The sequence below is a fragment of the Brassica napus genome, chromosome A6 (genome assembly GCF_020379485.1).
Source record: "Brassica napus cultivar Da-Ae chromosome A6, Da-Ae, whole genome shotgun sequence".
NCBI lineage: Eukaryota > Viridiplantae > Streptophyta > Magnoliopsida > Brassicales > Brassicaceae > Brassica > Brassica napus.
In genome coordinates this window covers 21,322,846-21,344,005 of record NC_063439.1, presented here as the reverse complement: position 1 = coordinate 21,344,005, position 21,160 = coordinate 21,322,846, and the positions used below count along the sequence as shown (strand labels likewise).

The window sequence follows — 21,160 nt, the reverse complement described above, 5'->3', positions numbered from 1 at the left end:
AACATGTGGTAGCTGAAAGACATAACATCGGCAACTTACTGCTCAGAGTACATCAATGTGCTTGGTAAGAATATCCTCAAGCTAGCTTTTAAAAGAGTTTACTACCATTTGTTCTGATTATCTGAGGAGTGTATATGATCAGATGTTACAATTTCCCTTAGATTAATTAGAGAATTCTCTGAGGAATACTTTTAGGCAAGTTGTTTCTCTACTACTGATGCTGGTCTCTTTCTCTCTCTCTCCATACACAGTTGAACTCCATCTTCCTATTTAGTGGGCCTAAATGGGCCACCGAACCTGATCGATAGGCCTTTGAATAAAAACTATAAATGGACTCCTAACTTTAATCCAACGGCTTTGCTTCCAATCAATGGCACTTCATATATTCACACGTGTGTCACTAAATTCACTGTCACCCTCATTATCATTGCACCACGTGTCACCTTCCTGCCACAACTTATCGTTGACTCCCCTCCACAGGAACAAATCGCCGGGAACACTTCCGTCGCAGTTTCCTCCACCGCTGCGTCCTGTCTCATCACGGCGTGTGAAGGTCTCCTCGCAACTTCGACTCCCTTTAATCTCTCCTACAGATCACTGGGGTCAATGGGCCGCTCTCTTCGCCGCCGGAGCCTTCGGTGTCTGGTAATCATCTCAACTGTAACTTCCAAGTTTATCGGAGTTTATGTATTACTGATTTGGTTAATGACTTCTTGAGGTCGGAGAAGACGAAGATGGGGAGTATGATGAGTGGTGCGTTGACCAGCACCTTGCTTGGACTCGCCGCGAGCAACTTAGGGCTAATACCGTTCGAAACGCCGTCGTATTCCTTCTTCATGGAGTTTCTCTTGCCGCATACGATTCCGTTGCTGTTGTTTAGAGCTGATCTCCGCCGTATTATCCGATCTACTGGGTCTCTGCTCCTTGCTTTCTTAATTGGATCTGGTAAAAAGATTTCATCTTTGATATGTAAAGGTCATGACTTTTGGATAAGCTTAGATTCATGCTTAGGTGTTTGAGAATCAGAGCGTTGTGTAAAGGTTGCTCCTTTATGAAGCTACATTGTCATTTGAGTGTTTGAGAAACAGAGTGGTGTTCAAAGGTTGCTCATTTATGAAGCTTACATAGTCATTTGAGTGTTTGAGAAACAGAGTGTTGTTGTTCAAAGGTTGCTCCTTTTTTAAATGTTGTTGGTTCATGGCAGTTGCGACGGTTGTGGGAACTGTGGTGGCGTTTATGCTGGTGCCTATGAGATCACTCGGTCCGGATAACTGGAAAATAGCAGCTGCTCTTATGGGCAGCTACATTGGTGGATGTAAGTTGTATGAACCCTCCTCCTCGTTGCTTCTTTAGCTTGTCAGCACATATAGGTTTTAAAAGGTTGTAGCTTTGTTGGTTCTTGTTATCTCTCTCTGCAGCTCTTAACTTTGTTGCCATATCGGAGGCTCTACGCATTTCTCCATCTGTTGTAGCGGCGGGGGTGGCTGTTGATAATGTCATATGTGCTCTACACTTTATGGTGTTGTTTGCGTTAGCCTCAAAGATACCCCCTGAGACCACCTCAGCAGCATCTTCTTCTGGTAAAGTTCGTCTAAGTAACTATCTTATCAGGGGCTATAAGCTAGAAACACTTCCTACTCAAGTTTCTCTGTGGTCCCTCTAGCAGATGTTGACATGACTAAGGATGTTAAAGCTGAGGACAAGAACAGAGTGGTTTCAACTTCAATTGCATTATCAGTCTCTTTCCTCATATGTAAAGCTGCGATTTCGATGACGGAGCTACTCAAGATCCAAGGAGGCATGCTTCCTGCTGTTACTGCCATCACCGTCGTCTTGGCTACTTCTTTCCCTGGTTTCTTCAACTCTCTCGCACCTTCTGCTGAAACCATCTCTCTCGTTCTCATGCAGGTATTCCCTTTATTAATTACAGTCTATCCATTATAAACCATCTTTTATTTTTGAATCTTTTTATTTGTTCAGGTGTTTTTCACGATTCTAGGAGCTACAGGGAGTGTATGGAATGTGATCAACACTGCACCAAGTATCTTCCTCTTTGCTGTAATTCAAGTAATGGTTCATCTTGCAATGACTTTGCTTCTGGGGAAGCTGTTCTCTATCGACATGAAGCTACTGCTTCTTGCGTCAAATGCTAACATAGGAGGCCCAACTACTGCTTGTGCCATGGCAACCGCTAAAGGATGGACTTCACTTGTCGTCCCTGGGATTCTCTCTGGCGTTTTTGGAGTCTCCATAGCAACTTTTCTTGGTATTGGATGTGGAGTTTTGGTCCTTAAACGATTGTAATTTCTTACCAAATTAAACAGATTTAAGATTGGTGTAACCGAAATTTTTTTTACTATGGACATAATTTAATTAAAATATTTATTAGAGAAATTTTTCAGGATAGTTTTTTTAAGTTTTTGGCACAAAAATAGCTTTCAGTGAAGAAAATGACCAAAATAAGTTTTGTTAAAAAATAAAAATACAGACTTAGGCTTAGAGTTAATGAGTTTAACTCTAGGGTTAACTAGACTTAGGACTTAGAGTTAATGAGTAGGGTATTAGGGATACGATTTCAAAATTTTAAAAATAAAAAATAAAAATTTTAAAATAAAAATGGCTATTTTAGTCATTTTCTTTCTTGAAAACTACTTTTGTGACAAAAACTTAAAAATGACTATTTGAGAGAATTACCATATTTATTATAATAATATTTAAATATAAAAAAATTATATATATATATATTAAATTGTTATTACAAATTTTAAATTGTTAGCATCTTTAAACATGAAATATGTTTATTATTTATATGGTTTAACATATAACTTTACTATTTTATATATAAAGTATATTCTTTTTGTTAAGACCAACCAAAATAATGTAAACACACAAATGTAATGGAGAAATAATTAAAAAAAACTAATTATACTCTAAAAATAATTAACCAACTGAAAAGTATATAAAATTTTATTGAACAATCTCTGTAAATAAAAAACTATGGAAAGAAAAAATGCCTTAAATTCTCTGTTATAGATACGTGAAGCACTCATATAGGAAGGAAATTGGAAATAAACAGTTTGTTATAACTAATAAAAATGATTTTTTAATGAAAACAAAACTGAAATGGTGAGAGGCGACACTTGAACCAAGAAATGTTTGGGGCAGAGATGAAATTTTAATGGGGGCAGCACCAACTGATCCAATGAATATTTGGCTTATTACTTAACAAAATTCATAAATATTTGAACTTACTGGGGCAGCTGCCCCCTCTCCACTAACGTTATCATGCATGGAGGCTTCATAAGCTGCGTTCCTTGTAAATTGTAATTGTTGTTGTCTTTCTTATTAGTTTTGAGTTTCTCCCCCCCCCCCCCCCCCTCCGAGTAGAGTGTTTTTTGTGCGTTTATTTCATAAACAAACAAACAATAACCATTTCCATTGGTTGAACTTGACTTGTTATAAATAAATAACTGTTAAGTATATCTAACTAATACTAAAAGGGATATATGAGGAGTAGGGAGGTTGTCCACATCAGACTGGAAAATCAGCCAATCAGAGTTAGTCTTTTTACCACGTCATTTGAGCATTTTGTGTGGGCTTTGTTTCAACAATCTTCAGCCCATCCCCAGTCTGTCGACAAACTCTTTTACGGTCTTCCACTTCCTCTTCTCCGATCTCTGAGTTTAAGCGTTACTTTGAGCATCTCCTTATCAATCAATGATCAACTTTAAATTCTTCTTAAATTTTTCGTTCCACCTCCCCTTGATCCTCCACCTATAGAAAGCGTTGTATCTAAACCTAAATCCACTCAAAAAAAAAAAACTACTGTGAAACTACATCCATGTCCATGAAATCCACCGGAGAATCTCAGATCTCCACTGACAAGTCTCAAGTCGCTGTCTATTTTAACGACATCTCACAGAACCAGCTCAGTCAGAGCTTGATTTTGGTAAAATAATTTTCTTGAAACTGGTCTACGTGTTCTTCGTCCCAAATTTATATGTAGTTAAGATCAATCCCTTTTATTTGTAGCTCCCTTTATATAGAGCTTGCAGTTCGTCGACATGTTACTCATCGGGTCTATGGTTTCGATCCAGTCTCATCAATCTGAGATTTATTGTTAACCAAGAAGAACAGCGCTGCTTGGAAGTTCGTTGTGGATTTGCGCTCTCTCTCTCTCTCTCTTTTCATCTCGATTATGTTACTCTGTTTTGATATTTGTTTGATCCAGTGTTATTAGGTGTTATTTTTAATTGTTCATCTTACTTTCAGTAACCGGTAAGGCAAGATGAAGCAGATAAACAATTTATTCATCAATTAGAGGAAGAGGAATCGGCAGAGCAATCCATCTTCTTCCACTGTCTTGAAAATCAATTGCAAAAGGTATATACTATATTAGTATATATTTACATAACACTTCTGTAGGTCTTAAAGACATATCCTATACTTATAGATTTGACTCGAGCCTGAAATAACCTTGTGTGGTAAAGTTTCGCTTTGATTCGATGATCCATTTTATTAAACTTTCTACTGATTTGTTCAGTGAGTTCTATCTCCTTTGGATTGAGTAGGGTTTTTGGTTGACACATGTTGACAAATTCAGGGACTGCAATACCACGCTTGAAATAAAGGTTTGTTCTTTTTGTTTTTAAGAAGGACAATTTAACTTATGTCTTCCAAGTAGTATTGAAAAACAACTCTCTAGGGATTTAGGCAGTACTTCTATCATTGATACTCACCTTTATCATGGATGTCTTCAGGATCAACAGCCAAGGAACCAAATTTTACAAAAGAAAGTTCTTGGCGTGGAAGATTTCATGTGCATGTTAAACGAACCGTACGACCTGTCTATGCTACGGTTTTGCAGCATAAGAAACCAACCTCAAGTGCTGCAGATGATATAACAGGTGGATCAAGATTGACTTCTCAGACTGTTCTGAGGCAAGAAGTACCAACTGCAACCTCCAAAAGTTACACCTTCAAAACAAGTATGGTCATTTAGTTTTCATTTTTTTGTTTTGTCGCTTTTGTTTTACATTATAAAAACACTTAACCAACACATGTGTCACTCGGTATATCAAAAATTTGATTTCTAAAGTAGGAGAAGCCAGTCCCAACATGTTGATTATAGATTATATTTGACACGTGAAAAGAAGTAATGCTTCTTAACTTGAAAATGAAAAATATTTAGTTGAGCATCATGATTCATGAATATGAATTCAGCTCATTGTTACATTAGTCCAAGTTCATGAATATGTAACAGATTCAAGGAAGGGATACTTCTATCGTTGGCCTTAACCGTGAAAGAAAGCAAACATGATTTTTCCCAAGTCAAAAAGTCACTGAATATGAGTTAAAAATGGAAGATTTTATACTTACCATTTTCATAAACAATACCAGATAAAACAAAGCAGCGAGGTCCTCCGTTTAGTCATATACAAGAGGGACTTCTTTTGATTTGCTCTCGATTTATTTTAGTAGAACAATTAATCTTCCTCTACCTCACCAACACATGTGTACCTGATATAGTTTAAAATAATCTGACAACTACAATAATAGTAGAAATCAAACTAGATAATCAAAATAAAATAAACATATCAAAATATTCACACTCCCAAAATAAAGACAGTCCATAAGAATTCAACATTATATTATGAAATTTAGTTAACTGCAACGAAATTAAGGTTGAATATCATAATATGAAACAATTTTAACAGTAAAAACTGATGAATATAATAACACAAATCAAAGAAATAACAATTAGAAATAATATATAGTAAAAAATTCATAATAAACATAATTGTTTTTAAAATAACTAATGTTTCATAGTGTTTTGTAATTTGAAAAATTATGTGTCTTAGACATGTTAGTAATTTCTAAAATGAATTTTAAAATATATAGATAAAATTGTTGTAAAATAATTATATACTTCAATGGTATTTTTAGGTAAAAGTAAATTTAGAATTTAAAATAAATTTGTATTATTATTTTATTTATTCGCCCCGCCCGTAGGGCGGGTTTATCCTAGTACTATTAATAGATGAGAAATTAGGTCTCATATACACCAAAAAAACCATATTTAAGTAAATACTCTAAACACTATTGACATTTCTAAACCCCTATATTGCCCCTGCCCCTACCCAAACTTCTTCCTTCTTCTTCCTTCTCCTTCTCGAATTTCCCTTAAATCTCTCACCAAACTTATTCATTTTTTTCTTCATCTTTCCTAGTTCTTTACTCTTCTTTAAAAATATTTCAGTATTTCTTACAAATGGATTCTTCTTCTTTTTTCCTATTTTCACCATTGTGGATCCAATAAATAGTTTTTTCATCGATGAGTTCTTTTAGAATAATTTTTTTTGTCAGTTTCTTCGATGTTTACCACAATTTTGAAGGTTCCAAGTGAGTCAGTGCATACCAGAGAGATCTCTTCAGTGCATGTGTTGGTAGAATCACATGGTACAACCTGAAATTCTCATTTAAATTCTGAGTACTTTAATCGCTATATAACATATTTGGTTATTGTTTGGTTAAGCCTTGTGAGCAGATACATGTTTGGATAATTGTTACCAACCAGTGGTGCCGTATAATTTAAATTGTTTGGTAAATATGTGTGGTTTGATATATGATATATAAATTTGTACATAATATATTTTCATTAGCTGATACATTTTTCTTTAACGGTTACAAAACATGTTGACACTTTTTAAAATTAAGGGTAAGATATTTATAAATAGCTTGAATCAGCTGATCAATATTTTGTTAAATGTTACAAAATTGATTATCGGACTAATTTATGTTTTACCTATTAAATAACATACTAGATTGAGGTTATTGGTTTTGCTACATGATAAGTATTTTTCTAATAAACAAGTTATCCACTAACAATTTATATTACATTTTACTTTAAAACTTAGCGTTAAATTTCTTTTGCTACAAAATAGTTTTGTTCATACAATATTTAGTCGTTAGATGTTACATACTAGGTTACCGTGATAATTTATTCATTAGCTTATACATGTTTGGTTAGTTGTTATCTAACTTGTTAGACGATTTTTATAATGGTTAGTGAGATCTCAAAAGATAGATGACGTTAAAGGATACATGAATTATTATATGTTACTAAATAGGTTATTGTTCTAAGTTAATCGTTATATTTGTAACTTTTTCGCAATCTCTAATTTAACCATTGATTTTCAATTTCAAAAGCTCAACTAAGAGATACTGGGGAATTGAAGAGGGGGATATTATCGTATGATTTGCATCTTCAAACATCAACATTATTAATGTAATGGTGAGAAGATGAAATGAGGAAGAGGAGATTATCGTATGATTGGTGTTGGAACATAGTAGGTGATGATTTGGAGATTTAAAAAGAAGATCGATTGATCTGAAAATAAGTTTTAATATTAATAAAGGTTGAGAAAATTGAGAGAGAAAGATAAATGAGAGAGAAGTGAGTTCGGGAAAGAAAGAGAAACAAGAAGAAATTTTAGGGCAGGGGTAAAATGGGAAAGGGAGACACAAATGTCTACAGTAGCAAGAGGTTTTTCATGGTTTTGGGTAGTTTATTAATTTTTTGTGGATTTGGGTATATTAAGCCAATTATCTCAATAGATTTGGTTTTATTTGTTTTGTCAGTTGTTATATACAAGTATACTAATCGATCTAGTGGTAATGTAGATTGTACTACTCTACGTCTCTTTCAATATAAGTCAACTGTACTTCAGTTCGTTTATTCATATTATCAAAAACATACTTTTAATGTCTAATCTGGAATGTCAACTCTACCTGATCAGTAAGATTCTATTTAATATTTGTAACCAAAAGCGTCCCATTTATCCTTTTTTGTTTTTATTTTTTTTATCCCGAATAGATTCTAAGAATGTGTATGTGTTTATGCCAAAAGATGCAATTTACTATCTCGTGAATTGGATTTGTACCGAATGATTCCAAAATATATAATATTATACATTACAGCGATTGCTAAGAAAAAAAGATTTTTAGTACTACATTATATTTTTTAATGCAAAGATATAAACTATTAACTAAGAACAAGTAAGGATGTAGTACATCAGAAAAAAAAAGATGTAGTACACCTTTGTCCAAGCATGAATCATGCCTTTTTGGCCCTTGCTTGCCTTGTAGAATGTTCTCAAACCTCAGCTCTCTATGCACGAAACCCTAGCTCATTCTTTTAATAAAACTAATGAACGTTAAATAATGTAATAACCCTAGCTAATGAGCGTCAAATAATGTATTTTGATTTTGATCCGCACCATCTCTCTTTGACAACAACTAGAAAGGATCGCACGTTCCTATAATATATTTACACAATCATATCAGCTTCGTTTCCAATGATATTTCACCCCTACCGAAAAGTGATAATTCTTGTCTTTTTTGCCATTATAGATTAAAAAAATATTTTGTTAAGAGAATAATCGAATCTTTGCTATAGACTCACATGTTCTCTAGTCGTAAATATGTCTTACACATTTAGTATGATAGTCTCATATGTTACTTACCTACCGCGATCGAATTTCTGTATGGTGCATATATACATTCACATATACTTGTATACATTATGAATTGGACAATTCTCTCTAGTTTTTGTCACAAAAATAGGTTCTAATAAAAAATATTACTGTTATTTTATTTTTTGGCAGTAAAAATATTGCTGTGATTTTTTTTTGCTTTGGTTCTAGATTTTTAATTTTAAAAATTTTAAAATTTGAGTTGTATGTATATGTCTTGCGGAGCAATTATAAAGACATGAATTTAAAGAAAGTAGCGTGGATTTAAAAAAAAAAGGCTGTGAGCTTAAAAAAAAATATAAATCAAGATTACTGTAAATTTTTGGGTTGTAGGTATAATTGTGGTCGTGGAGAACATCTACAGTAATTGTCAATCACATACTAACTAATCCTAGTGGTATAAATATATATTTACGTTGAAGTTTTTTTTTTGTGAAAATAAACTAAAAATGTTATTTTAGTGATTTTTTTTATGAATTTATATTAAAACTGAATAGTCCCAATTATATTTCTTGAGTTTAAGAAGTAATAATCAATGGAAGCTGAAATATATACAAAATGATCAAGGAACGCTTTCAATTTCATAAACCAGTTCTATGTTTGGCAAAACATGTATCTATATCAATTCTGATACAATAATTTGCAGGCAGCACATTTACGATATATGCCTTATGTAATTACCAGTTGTGCATATATATTAAATTATATATTCTGTATATATTCTGTGCCAGCAATGAACTGTAGGGAGATAAGATAATTAAAAGCAAAGGAAGTGATCACATCTTACTTCTTAGATAACACCTAGTACTGATAATTAAGACTTATATAAAAATACACAATTACGTTATCGCCCTCTTGTATCCTCTATAAATAAGAAATCCAAAAGCATAGAACCCCAAAAAAAGAAAATTTCACACATCAACATACGCTTTACATCAGATACTGTGGATACAATAAAGGGATATTGGGGAATATGAGAAACATTCTGAAGATGTTAATGTTGATTGCATTTGTTGGATGGATTTTTGTTTGGATTATGGTTTCAACAAACATTTTCAAAAACAAGTGGACGCCCAAAATGGCTAAGTATCTCAATACTACTTATTTTGGTCCTCAAGGTATTAAGTTGAGAGTTTCTTTCTTTTGATATATATACCTTTTTTATTTATTTCTGAGTGTTTATTGTTTATCCTGATGAATGTGTGTAGGCATAAATCTAGTGCTTCTTACCGTTCCAATGATGTTCATTGCGGTTCTGAGTAGTGTTTATTTGCATATCCAGAAGAAGCCCACGCAAACTCAAAGGTTTGGGTTGTTATAATTCCATTGTTTTATTATTGACTATATTTCCTAAATCTTTGTAACAAATCAGATTCTTATTCGTATAAATGCAGCAAATGGAAGATAAAAGGGAGAATGGGGAGGGTGATGATGGTGATGAACCCACTGGGTATAGTGACAGCCACCGAGTTTACTTTTTCTCTATTGTTTGTAGCTCTTTTGGCTTGGGCTCTCGCCAATTATCTCTACCTTAGCTACCACTTCAGTCTTCATAACGACGACAATGCAAAAATGTAAGTTTTGTGTTTCCTACTTTAACTCTCTGTTGTTCTTATTCTACTTTGCTTTTTACTTGAATACCTTCAGATATCCAAATCAAAAAACAATTTGTGATGGTCTGGTTCTAGTTCTCTAATTATAATTTCAATTATGGTTAGCCACTATATATGTAGGTTTTCAAGTTAAGAATATCCAAGTATTTCACGGGTTCCTACAAGTAGGGCCGGTCTAACTTTTAGAAAAAAACTTGTAATGCCCTATCAAAAATACAAATTTATGTCCATTCTTCATACAATTTTTTTATAATGCCCTATATACAACTAAATTTTTTTTGTAAAAGTTGGGATGCCCTAAGCCGGTTCCTTTGCTTGTGCTCCGGACCGGGTGGCTACAACTATTGTGTTTCGGTGTAGGTTCTCCCGTTTGTTTAAGAAGATTAAAAAACTAATTGATTAAAAGTATAAAGCATTTCTTAGCTAAAAAAAATTAAGCGTATAAAACATCGAGTGAAATGGGGCAGATGGCAGGCAAAGTTTAGGGCGTTTGGTCTGAGAATAGGATACGTCGGCCACTACTGTTGGGCCTTTTTGTTCTTCCCCGTTACAAGAGCCTCTACGATTCTGCCGCTTGTCGGGTTGACTTCTGAGTCAAGCATCAAATATCACATTTGGCTCGGACATATCTCAAACTTTCTCTTCCTTGTTCACACCGTCGTGTTCCTTATCTACTGGGCCATGATCAATAAGTTGATGGAGGTATTCGTTATTTCTAACTTAAATCTTATATTTTTATATTTTCACCAAATCAAAATATTGAATCTCAGTAGCCTCGGCTCTAGGGCCAATAAGGGTGTAACTTTTGTATAGCCATATAATCCGATTTGATACTTAGGCTTTGATCTGGGTGTGGTTTACCAAGGAGACTTTAGTATCTGTGAAACCTAGAGGAGCGGTCCATTATCTAAAAGAACTTGAAAAAATATTGAAGCTCTTTCGAGATAAAGATGTTATGTCGCTCTTCTATTCCAAAATTGAATTTTAAAATGATTTTTTTTCTTATACATATAAAGACGTTTGCATGGAATCCGACATATGTGCCTAATCTAGCGGGTACAATAGCTATGGTGATTGGAATAGCCATGTGGGTGACGAGTTTACCATACTACAGACGAAAGAAGTTTGAGATTTTCTTCTACACTCACCATCTATACGGTCCCTACGTAATATTCTACGTGATCCATGTTGGAGACTCGTGGCTATGCATGATCTTGCCCAACATCTTCCTCTTCTTCATTGACCGCTACTTGAGGTTTTTGCAATCCACCAAGAGATCTAGACTTGTCTCTGCTCGGATCTTACCTTCAGACAACCTCGAGCTCACTTTCGCCAAAACACCAGGTTTATAGCTAGTTCATTCATCTACGTTTACGTTCAAATGAAACCACAACAGTTTTTCTAAACGCAAAATGAAATATTCTAATTTTCTTTTTAGGTCTACAGTTTGCAGATTTTCTTAATAGAATTTTTTTTAAGTGTTGAGTTTACAGGGCCGGTCCTAAGATTTAGAGGCCTGTAGACGGGTTTTAAAAAAATTTCAGCTAAAAAATTTTTTTGGTAAATTTGAGGGTCTAAAAAAAAATTTTGAAAGCTTTTTTCTATGTAATTCTTTTCAAAAATTTTGGGGGCCTAAGGCCAATGTTTCGTTAGGCTTTGCCAAGGACCGGTCCTGTGAGTTTATTCAATGTATATATAAGATCTTTACGCATAATCAAACACAAATATTTTCGGTTGAAACAATCAAAACTATAGTCGTGTTTGATCTAAACGCAAGAACAATAACTTGGGCTAGAGTGCCATGTTTAAGAGAGAGATGCTTCACGTTTTCAACCAAATTATTCTAACAATATAACTATAGGACTACATTATACACCAACGAGCATATTGTTTCTATATGTTCCGAGCATTTCCAAGCTTCAATGGCATCCATTCACAATAACTTCAAGCAGCAACTTGGAGAAAGATACACTGAGTGTTGTCATCAGAAGACAGGGAAGTTGGACTCAAAAGCTTTACACCCATATCTCTTCTTCCATCGATTCTCTGGAGGTTTCTACTGAAGGTCCTTATGGCCCTAACTCCATAGATTTGAGGTACGAGTACTTACAAGGTCTTCATTCAGTTTCTTACCATTATGTTTTCTAAATCGTTCTCATTTTGTAAAGGCATGACTCACTGATCCTGGTGAGCGGGGGAAGTGGAATTACTCCCTTCATTTCCGTTATCAGAGAACTCATATTCCAGAGCCAAAGCCAAAGCCCAAAACTACCAGATGTTCTTCTTGTTTGTGCCTTTAGTCACTACTGTTGGGCCCTTTTGTTCTTCCCCGTGACAAGAGCCTCAACGATTCTGCCACTTCTCGGGTTGACTTCCGAGTCAAGCATCAAATATCACATTTGGCTCGGACATATCTGAAACTTTCTCTTCCTCGTTCACACCGTCGCTTTCCTTATCTACTGGGCCATGATCAATAAGTTGATTGGAGGTATCCGTTATTTCTAACTCCATCTTATATTTTTAGTATTGTTAACAAATCAAAATTAATTTAAAAAAAAGGATGTTATGTAGCTATTCTATTCCGAAACTGATATTTTAAAATAATTTTTTTGGTTCTTATACATGTGAAGGCGTTTGCATGGAATCCGACATATGTGCCTAATCTAGCCGGTACAATAGCGATGGTGATTGGAATAGCCATGTGGGTGACGAGTTTACCATACTACAGACGAAAGAAGTTTGAGATTTTCTTCTACACTCACCATCTATACGGTCTCTACATAATATTCTACGTGATCCATGTTGGAGACTCGTGGCTATGCATGATCTTGCCCAACATCTTCCTCTTCTTCATTGACCGCTACTTGAGGTTTTTGCAATCCACCTAGAGATCTAGACTTGTCTCAGCTCAGATCTTACCTTCAGACAATCTCGAGCTCACTTTCGCCAAAATACCAGGTTTATATCTAGTTCATCCATTTACGTTTACGTTCAAATGAAACCACAACAGTTTTTTTTTAAACGCTAAATGAAATATTCTAATTTACTTTTTAAGGTCTACAGTTTGCAGAATTTTTTAATACAATTTTTTCAAGTGTTGAGTTTATTCAATGTAAGCATAACCAAACACAAATATTTTCGGTTGAAACAATCAAAACTATAGTCGTGTTTGATTTAAACGCAAGAACAATAAACTTGGGCTAGAGTGCCATGTTTAAGAGAGAGAGATGCTTCACGTTTTCAACCAAATTATTCTAACACATTGTAACAATCTAACTATAGGACTACATTATACACCAACGAGCATATTGTTTCTACATGTTCCGAGCATTTCCAAGCTTCGATGGCATCCATTCACAATAACTTCAAGCAGCAACTTGGAGAAAGATACACTGAGTGTTGTCATCAGAAGACAAGGAAGTTGGACTAAGAAGCTTTACACCCATATCTCTTCTTCCATCGATTCTCTGGAGGTTTCTACTGAAGGTCCTTATGGCCCTAACTCCATAGATTTGAGGCACGAGTACTTACAAGGTCTTCATTCAGTTTCTTACCATTATGTTTTCTAAATCGTTCTCATTTTGTAAAGGCATGACTCACTGATCCTGGTGAGCGGGGGAAGTGGAATTACTCCCTTCATTTCCGTTATCAGAGAACTCATATTCCAGAGCCAAAGCCAAAGCCCAAAACTACCAGATGTTCTTCTTGTTTGTGCCTTTAAACACTACCATGATCTTGCGTTTTTAGACATAATATTCCCATCAGATATTTCAGTCTAAGACATTTCTAGGCTGAATCTGCGGATCGAGGCCTATATAACACAAGAAGACAAGAAGCCAGAGACAGATAATGATCACAGATTTTTGCAGAAAAAGTGGTTTAAACCGCATCCTCTAGACTCTCCCATCTCACCTGTCCTTGGACCCAACAACTTACTCTGGCTCGGAGTGGTGATCTTATCATCATTTGTCATGTTTCTCTTGCTCATAGCGATTGTCACACGCTATTATATATACCCTGTTGATCATAACACAGGAAGTATCTACAATTTCTCCTATAGAGGGCTCTGGGACATGTTCCTAGGTTGCGTCTGTATTTTCATTGCTTCAAGCATAGTTTTCTTGTGGCGCAAGAAACAGAACAAGGAAGGAGAAAAAGAGTCCAAGAAGCAAGTACAGAGCGTAGATATTCAGACGCCTACGTCTTCTCCAGGTTCATGGTTCTGCGGCCACGAGAGAGAGCTCGAGAGCGTTCCGTATCAGTCTATAGTACATGCCACTTCAGTTCATTTCGGTTCCAAACCTAATCTGAAAAGTAAGTCATCTTGCATGCCCACAAATGGTTTATTTGAATGTACATATAAACATGAATATGATAGTTGAACGCTACTGTTTTGCAGAAATTCTGTTTGAGGCAGAAGGTTCAGAAGACGTTGGAGTGATGGTGTGTGGGCCAAGAAAGATGAGGCATGAGGTGGCAAGGATATGCTCATCTGGTTTAGCTAAAAACCTTCACTTTGAGGCAATTAGTTTCAACTGGTGATTGATTCAATGTTCTAACTATGTTATTTTATATTGTAATATGATCCTGTGGTGTTTATTATGATTTGCTGTTTAATTTTCTCTTAATGCAATGCAAAAATGGAATATTAATATATACTTATGTTATCCAGCATCCACATCATTATCAACATCATTTATGGGATCATCATCGTCTCGCGGTGGTTGAGGGATAACAATATTTTTGAAGAGCTTGTGAGTTGTGGCTAACTAAAAGTCTTGAGGGTTAAGCATGCTAGAAACATCACTTTTCTTTATTTACTGTCCATAAAATTAGAAATTGAGAAAATAATTCTTCCCAATTATATAGACGTGATCTATCTGTGATTTTTTATCATCAAAAGGCTTTGTGTCACAATAAAAAAATACATACTTAATATCAGAACATTTTTATGTTAGTTTTGTTTCAATGTGATCATTTGACTTCAAAAATTACCTATTTTGTAATTTCCCAGCTGGGTTAAAAAAACACTTGATAAAAAAAAAATCAACTCATGCAAATAATTATTCAAACACAAATGGATTAACCAACATAAATAAAAATAAAATAGAAACAGAAATGGATGTACTACCAGCATTACAACCACACTTGACATAGAAAAAAAAAACAATACAACCACATACAGTATACAACAAATGGCATATATGTTGAGAGCGGCACGGTTTAAGTGTCGAGATATTTATTTGACCATCATTTTGTGATGAATTACTCCACAGTGATGTTTTTAAATGGGTATGTCTTCAATGAACAAGGAGACGATGTGCTCTTTCAGGAACTCAGGGTGGGTGTAACAATCTTGGTACCTATAGAATACATCGACGACACGGCATAGGTTAAAAATTCGCATCAAAAGAGGGAAAGGACATGAGTGAGGCCTCATTAGCTCTTGGTTCATGTCTTTCCATGCATCAGAAAGCATGATATTTATTCCTTCCACTGCTTGTTCCTTGGAAACACCAAATTGCTTCATATAGCACTCAATAGCCGTTGCTACATGCTCCCTTTTTCGTTCAAACTGCAAACCATAATATATTTGTCAAATGTATTCAATTAATAAACATATATATACAGTTAGGACTATACAAACTCGTTGATTCTGAAATTGACTTATATTTATGTACACTAGTAGAAAGCAACATTCGTTTGAATTTTTAAAAAATTACTTTATTAGTATAAATATATTTTTCTAAAGAGAAAAGAAATATCGGATTTTGCGAATAGTATAAATACATATGTAAGGATTGTAAACTTATCATTCACATAATTAATATACAAACCTTAAACATGTATTTGATTCGATTGGTTTTGCTTCATTTGCTTCCTTATAACTTAATTCGCGTTTGGTCATTGACAAAATTCAAATAATAAAATATTAATTGCTCACCTCGTAGCTAGAAATGTCATCTGTGAATCGACTGATTTTCTCTGAAGCTACCCTAATTTTAGGGTTTGAGCTTAACCATTCAAAAGCATCAAGATTTGCGACATCTCCCATTCCTGCGAAGGTCATTGCAATCAAGGGATAGTAACCGGAACTCACTATCGCATTCTCTTTATACTCGTCAAATGTAGCAGTGTAGTCTTCTTTCAACCACTTTGCCTCTTGCATATATCCATTCGCCGTTGTCTTCAACTGATTGTAAGTAATTCATCAGGTCTGAATATATATATATATATATATATAAAACAAAATGGTATTGAAGGTTGATTCTTGTGGTCTTAACTGATTTCTTAAGATGAAAGCCACAACCTGACCTTCCTTCGTTCTCAAATTCCTCATCAAGTTTTTCATAGAAATCTACCATGATACGGTACACGTACTTCATGCTCTCAGGTATCATGTTAGGCGGAGCGGGAAGCCACCTATTAAAGCCAACCATATCGTATTAATCATAGCCATAAAGAAAATTAAAATTCTACAGTACATGGTTTATTGTATTTTAATTTTTGTTTTGCAAATGGAGTACTTTTCTATTGCATCTGAGAAAATCTCAAGTTCCTCCATTGTGCCATAGGCATCATACGTATCATCAAGCATTGTGAATATGATTAGTGCAACAGCTGTTTTAACTCGTGCTTGAGAATATTGAGGCTCGAAATATGCCCCAATTGACCACAAGTACGCCTCTGCTACTCTATGCCTTGTGTATGTTACTTTAGATTTAATTTCCATTTCTTCGTACCACCTGAATTGTAATGGTAAAAAAAAGATCAACTTCATGTCACATACTACTTACATGCGTTGAGTAGCTCATATAGTTACCTTGTTACGCAAGCAAGCTCTGTGCGGTGCAACATTTGGAGCATATTAAAATCTATCTTTGCAAACTCAAGTAAAACTGCGTCACGCTTCTCTTCTGCCTCGTAGTATGAGATATATTTCCTCGTTTCTATCCTTGAGATGCCTTTGTGGTAAGGATGCTTTAGAGCATTCTTGATGCGTACTGCAAGATGCTGGGGGATAGATTGAAATGACATTGCTTTTAAGTGACAGCTTGAAAAAGCGAGAGCTTGGTCGATGATATCTTCTCCACGAGTGTTCCATTGTGAAGCTTCATACAAGCTTAATATACCGCTTGCATCTGCCACTAAGTGTTCTTTAAACTTCCCATCCTCGCCCTTGAACTTCTCAAACACATCTTGAGATGTATAAATTTTAACTTGGATTAAATGAAAATCATCCAAAGTTGCAGTGTTATTTATTAATATATTTTATTTGAAAATTATGTTCTCTCGGTTTCATAAATGATAAATCCATATTTTAGAAAGAAAAAAGTGTTTCAAAAAGATGTATTTTTCTATTTTTAATATATTTTTTATCAACTAAACTGTATAATATTATTTGAAAAATCAGTTTCTTACGTGTTGCACTCACGTTCATTCTTAAGATGGTAAATCAGTTTATTTCTTTTGAGCAAATTTTAGAAAAAGAAATATAGTTTAATATATAAACAGATCATATATTATTTTGAAAACCTATTAAAATATAAATACTTACAATATATATATATATATATAATTTAATATAAAACTAAGAATCAAGCTAAATACAATAAAAACTGAATCCGAAGTTAGCTATTCAGAACAAAACAAAAAAACAGTTGTGACTCACTTCAGAAGAATATTTGCTATTCAATATACTTAAACAATGTGTAATTGAACCAATCCAAATTTACACAATAATTATTATTTAAAGGTCTAATTAAAACAAAATTTTATTATTAAGAATAATATTTTATTTACTTTATTCATATAAATTACAAAAATTTAGTTACTATTAATTTTTAAAAAAAAAAATATTTGTACACATGCATGATCGCGATAATCACATAGTAATGATTAATTGTAAGCTTAAAAAAATTGAATTTATTGAATAGTTATTGGTTTAGAATTATAAAAAATAGAGAATCCCAAATGACTATACATTGATAATTAAGATTTTATATATTCTATTAATATGTGTGAAATTTTAAATTATCCATCGTTTTGAATAGAGGAAATATAAAATAAAAAAGGAAAATTGCAAAAACGGAACAAAAATTTAGGATGGTTGTCCCCTTAGTATAATAACATCACTAAGTTGTCTCTATAGTATAATATTTTTCATAATGCCAAAACTAACCTTTCATTAATCAAATTAAACATACATTAAAACCATTTTAAAAAGTTTAATAAAAAAAGATAAAAATAAAATGTTTTAGAAAGGCAAAAGAAATGTTAAAACAATTTAAAATGAAACAAAAGACACTGAAGTACGGAACCAAATATCCCTACTAACCCTAATCTTCTTCTATATCAAAATCCTCCACAACCATTCTTTTTAAATCTTCTAAGATAGAACTTGATTCCAATAAGAGTAGTCTATCCACTTTGTCATCAACCAAAAAAACTCATCCCATAGTTGCACCAGATTCTCAAACATCACATGTTTTATATATATGCATCATAGAACAAGAGTTTGTGAAAATCACAAGACAAACTATGGAGAAATCATTGATTGATTAAGAAGAAAAGGAAAAATCGGTTTTTTTAATCGATCAAAACACATTTTGGGAAGTTAGAATATTTTTAGAATATTTTCTTAACATTAACTTCCTTAATTTTCGAAAAACAGGTTTTCTTATCCGTAAAAGGCACCTTATACAATGAGTAGAACTATGACAAAAATCTTGAATGCAATTTCTACCTCATGTAGACTTACGTGTTGTATTTAGATTTCGCATTCCGGAAATTTTAGAATATTTCATAAAAGTAAAAATGGCTTTTGAGAGAAAAGTATATATCTTTACAATTAGTAGAATTCGCATTCTCAATATTTAGAATTTTAATTAAAAGTAAATTTTTCGTTCTAGAAAAAGTAGATAAACTTGTTTATTCGGGAATTCGTTTTCTACTAACTCATTTTCCGTAGAAGACGAATTCTACTTTTAGTAGAACAAAATTTATAAATATTATTTATCAAGTTTTTCAACCAAAAAAATAAATATATTTGTGTATATCGGTGTTTTATTAATTCTTTATATTTTTAATAATTTTTTAATTCATAAAACTATTCATTTCATTAAATTTCAGAAAAGAAAAAGGTAAAAGAAAGATAAAATGGACAAAATTGGTTTTATACCAAAATGATAACTATGCTAAATTTGTTCCGTTTTAGCAATTTTCCCAAATAAAAATAATTACCAGCGGAAAGTTTGAACCCGAATTGCCTGAAAACTTGGAAAAGCAGCCCAACTGTGTACAAATCGCATTCATCACGACGTATCAACTGATTAAAATCAAGACTATTAATTGCATATCCCAACTGCTCTATGATGTCTATCTCAAAATGATATGAGATACCAAGGCGACATAGAGCGTCGATGAACTTGATGTTCTCTATCGGATTCTCTTTTGAAGCCATAAATGATTCTGTCACAGCCTCCTTTAGAGTACTATGCTTTTCTTTTAACGTATCAGTAGTTTCCTACATGGAAATAGGAATATAAATGCATAAGTGAATCAACTCACAATAGGCCAAAAAAAAAATGACAATAGCCTGAGGATGCTATGCGTGCATATGTGATGCTTGAATTGAATAATATGGAAGAATATACGTACAAGCTCGGACTTTGAGAACTGTGTTAAGATATCTTCCCAGATGTTTGCTGAATAATCAGCTAGCGGACGGTGGACTTCACTCTCCATGCTCATGTTTAAGTTAGCAATCACTTGTGGTTTCAGAATGCTTTAAGTTAACGAGTGAGCTCTATCCATATATATAAGAAACTCTAAACTATATATTAGGGACAAAGATGTAAAAACATATCTTAACTAATATATACAAAAGAAATATGTCAATTCATTTATCAACAATTAATTTTAGGTAGAGAAATTTGAATTTAATATAGTACTAAAGTATGATGGAAGTATTCTTTCGATTATAACTTTTATTTATTGACATTTTGTATTTGTGTTCCATGTGTGAATAACATTTCAATTTCAATGTTTGGGTTTTTACGTTTATAATTGAGAGTTTAATATTTTAACTTAGTTTTAAAAGAAAATTATATCAAAAATCATATTAAACTCTACGAAGCATAATTTATATACATCAAATAATATAACAAAGAAAAATTGTCACAAATACCACATTCATAGTACCACTTTTCATGTTTACACTAACCACTTTTACCCTCACTTTTAATGAAGGGTAAAATACAATTATACCCTTAAGGTTAAATAATCTAGACTTAGGGTTTAAAGTTGAGGGGTGGGGTAGGGTTTTTGAAATGTGAAATTTATGATTCTAATAAATATATAAATACTTAAATAATATATAAAAAAATTTTAAAAATAGTTTCAAACATAATTTTTGTTTTTCAAAAAGAAATTTGAAAAATAAAAAAAAATTCGAAAAAAAATTCAAAATTTTTTTTTTTATGAAAAAGTTCGAATTTTTTTTTTAAATTTTTTTAATTTTTAATTTTAATTTTTTTTTATTATTTTTATTTAAATAATGATTTATTATATATATAAATAACAAATGCATAAGAGTTTTTTTGCCACTTAATGAAAAAGGTATTTTTGAAAATGTCTTATTAGTGATGGTAAAAATAAAAAGTGGTACCATGAAATTGGTAAACATGTAATTTCCCCTAACACAAACATATATAAAATGTAGAATTTCGAAAAAGAAAAAATTAATTTATTTACACTAAAATCAATCATTTTTCTTCTTTTGAAAATATATCTTAAAATGCAAAAAAAAAATTATAAATTAATAATTCTATAAATTAATATAATATCATAGTGTCAATATTATTGGTTTATAGAAATTTTACTGTATTTTGTATTTTGTAGAGTTAATCATGAATAATAATGAAAAGATTCTTATGTAAATAAGCGAACGATGATATTTTTTTTTTTTGACAGCAAACATTTACAGACTCATGTAGACTCTGTAAACCAAGG

At 33.0% G+C, this 21,160-nt stretch overlaps 3 protein-coding genes and 1 long non-coding RNA gene across 5 annotated transcripts; 3 read left to right on the top strand and 1 right to left on the bottom strand.

The window, feature by feature from the left end:
• Window positions 1–333: 333 nt before the first annotated feature.
• On the top strand, window positions 334–2,406 carry LOC111197841 (uncharacterized membrane protein YjcL-like). The gene is made up of 6 exons (XM_022687655.2): window positions 334–645; window positions 719–945; window positions 1,205–1,315; window positions 1,419–1,580; window positions 1,667–1,908; window positions 1,981–2,406. The coding sequence occupies exons 1-6, from the start codon at window positions 371–373 to the stop codon at window positions 2,302–2,304; spliced, it is 1,341 nt and encodes a 446-aa protein (XP_022543376.2). The 5' UTR covers window positions 334–370; the 3' UTR covers window positions 2,305–2,406.
• Window positions 2,407–3,606: 1,200 nt separating this feature from the next.
• LOC125575888 lies at window positions 3,607–5,119 on the top strand. Of its 2 annotated transcripts, none has more exons than XR_007314425.1 (4): window positions 3,607–3,949; window positions 4,033–4,383; window positions 4,544–4,631; window positions 4,761–5,119. It is a non-coding gene; the product is annotated as an uncharacterized LOC125575888 (long non-coding RNA). The 2 variants fall into 2 exon arrangements; XR_007314426.1 differs by having other exon boundaries at window positions 3,609–3,949; window positions 4,572–4,631.
• A 2,389-nt stretch (window positions 5,120–7,508) lies between these two features.
• LOC106352010 (ferric reduction oxidase 4) lies at window positions 7,509–14,801 on the top strand. The gene is given in 10 exon segments (XM_048781645.1): window positions 7,509–7,563; window positions 9,410–9,652; window positions 9,743–9,839; window positions 9,929–10,108; window positions 10,615–10,849; window positions 11,164–11,491; window positions 12,009–12,243; window positions 12,815–12,817; window positions 13,737–14,461; window positions 14,547–14,801. Coding segments are annotated over 10 exon segments (2,244 nt in total). The 3' UTR covers window positions 14,690–14,801.
• Window positions 14,802–15,178: 377 nt separating this feature from the next.
• Window positions 15,179–19,956, bottom strand: LOC125575887 (alpha-humulene/(-)-(E)-beta-caryophyllene synthase-like). Its single transcript, XM_048735089.1, has 7 exons — window positions 19,808–19,956; window positions 19,391–19,673; window positions 16,971–17,346; window positions 16,675–16,893; window positions 16,432–16,570; window positions 16,092–16,340; window positions 15,179–15,722 (listed from the first exon to the last, which is right to left on the bottom strand). Exons 1-7 carry the CDS (start codon window positions 19,898–19,900, stop codon window positions 15,432–15,434), a joined length of 1,650 nt encoding a protein of 549 aa, XP_048591046.1. The 5' UTR covers window positions 19,901–19,956; the 3' UTR covers window positions 15,179–15,431.
• Window positions 19,957–21,160: the final 1,204 nt, after the last annotated feature.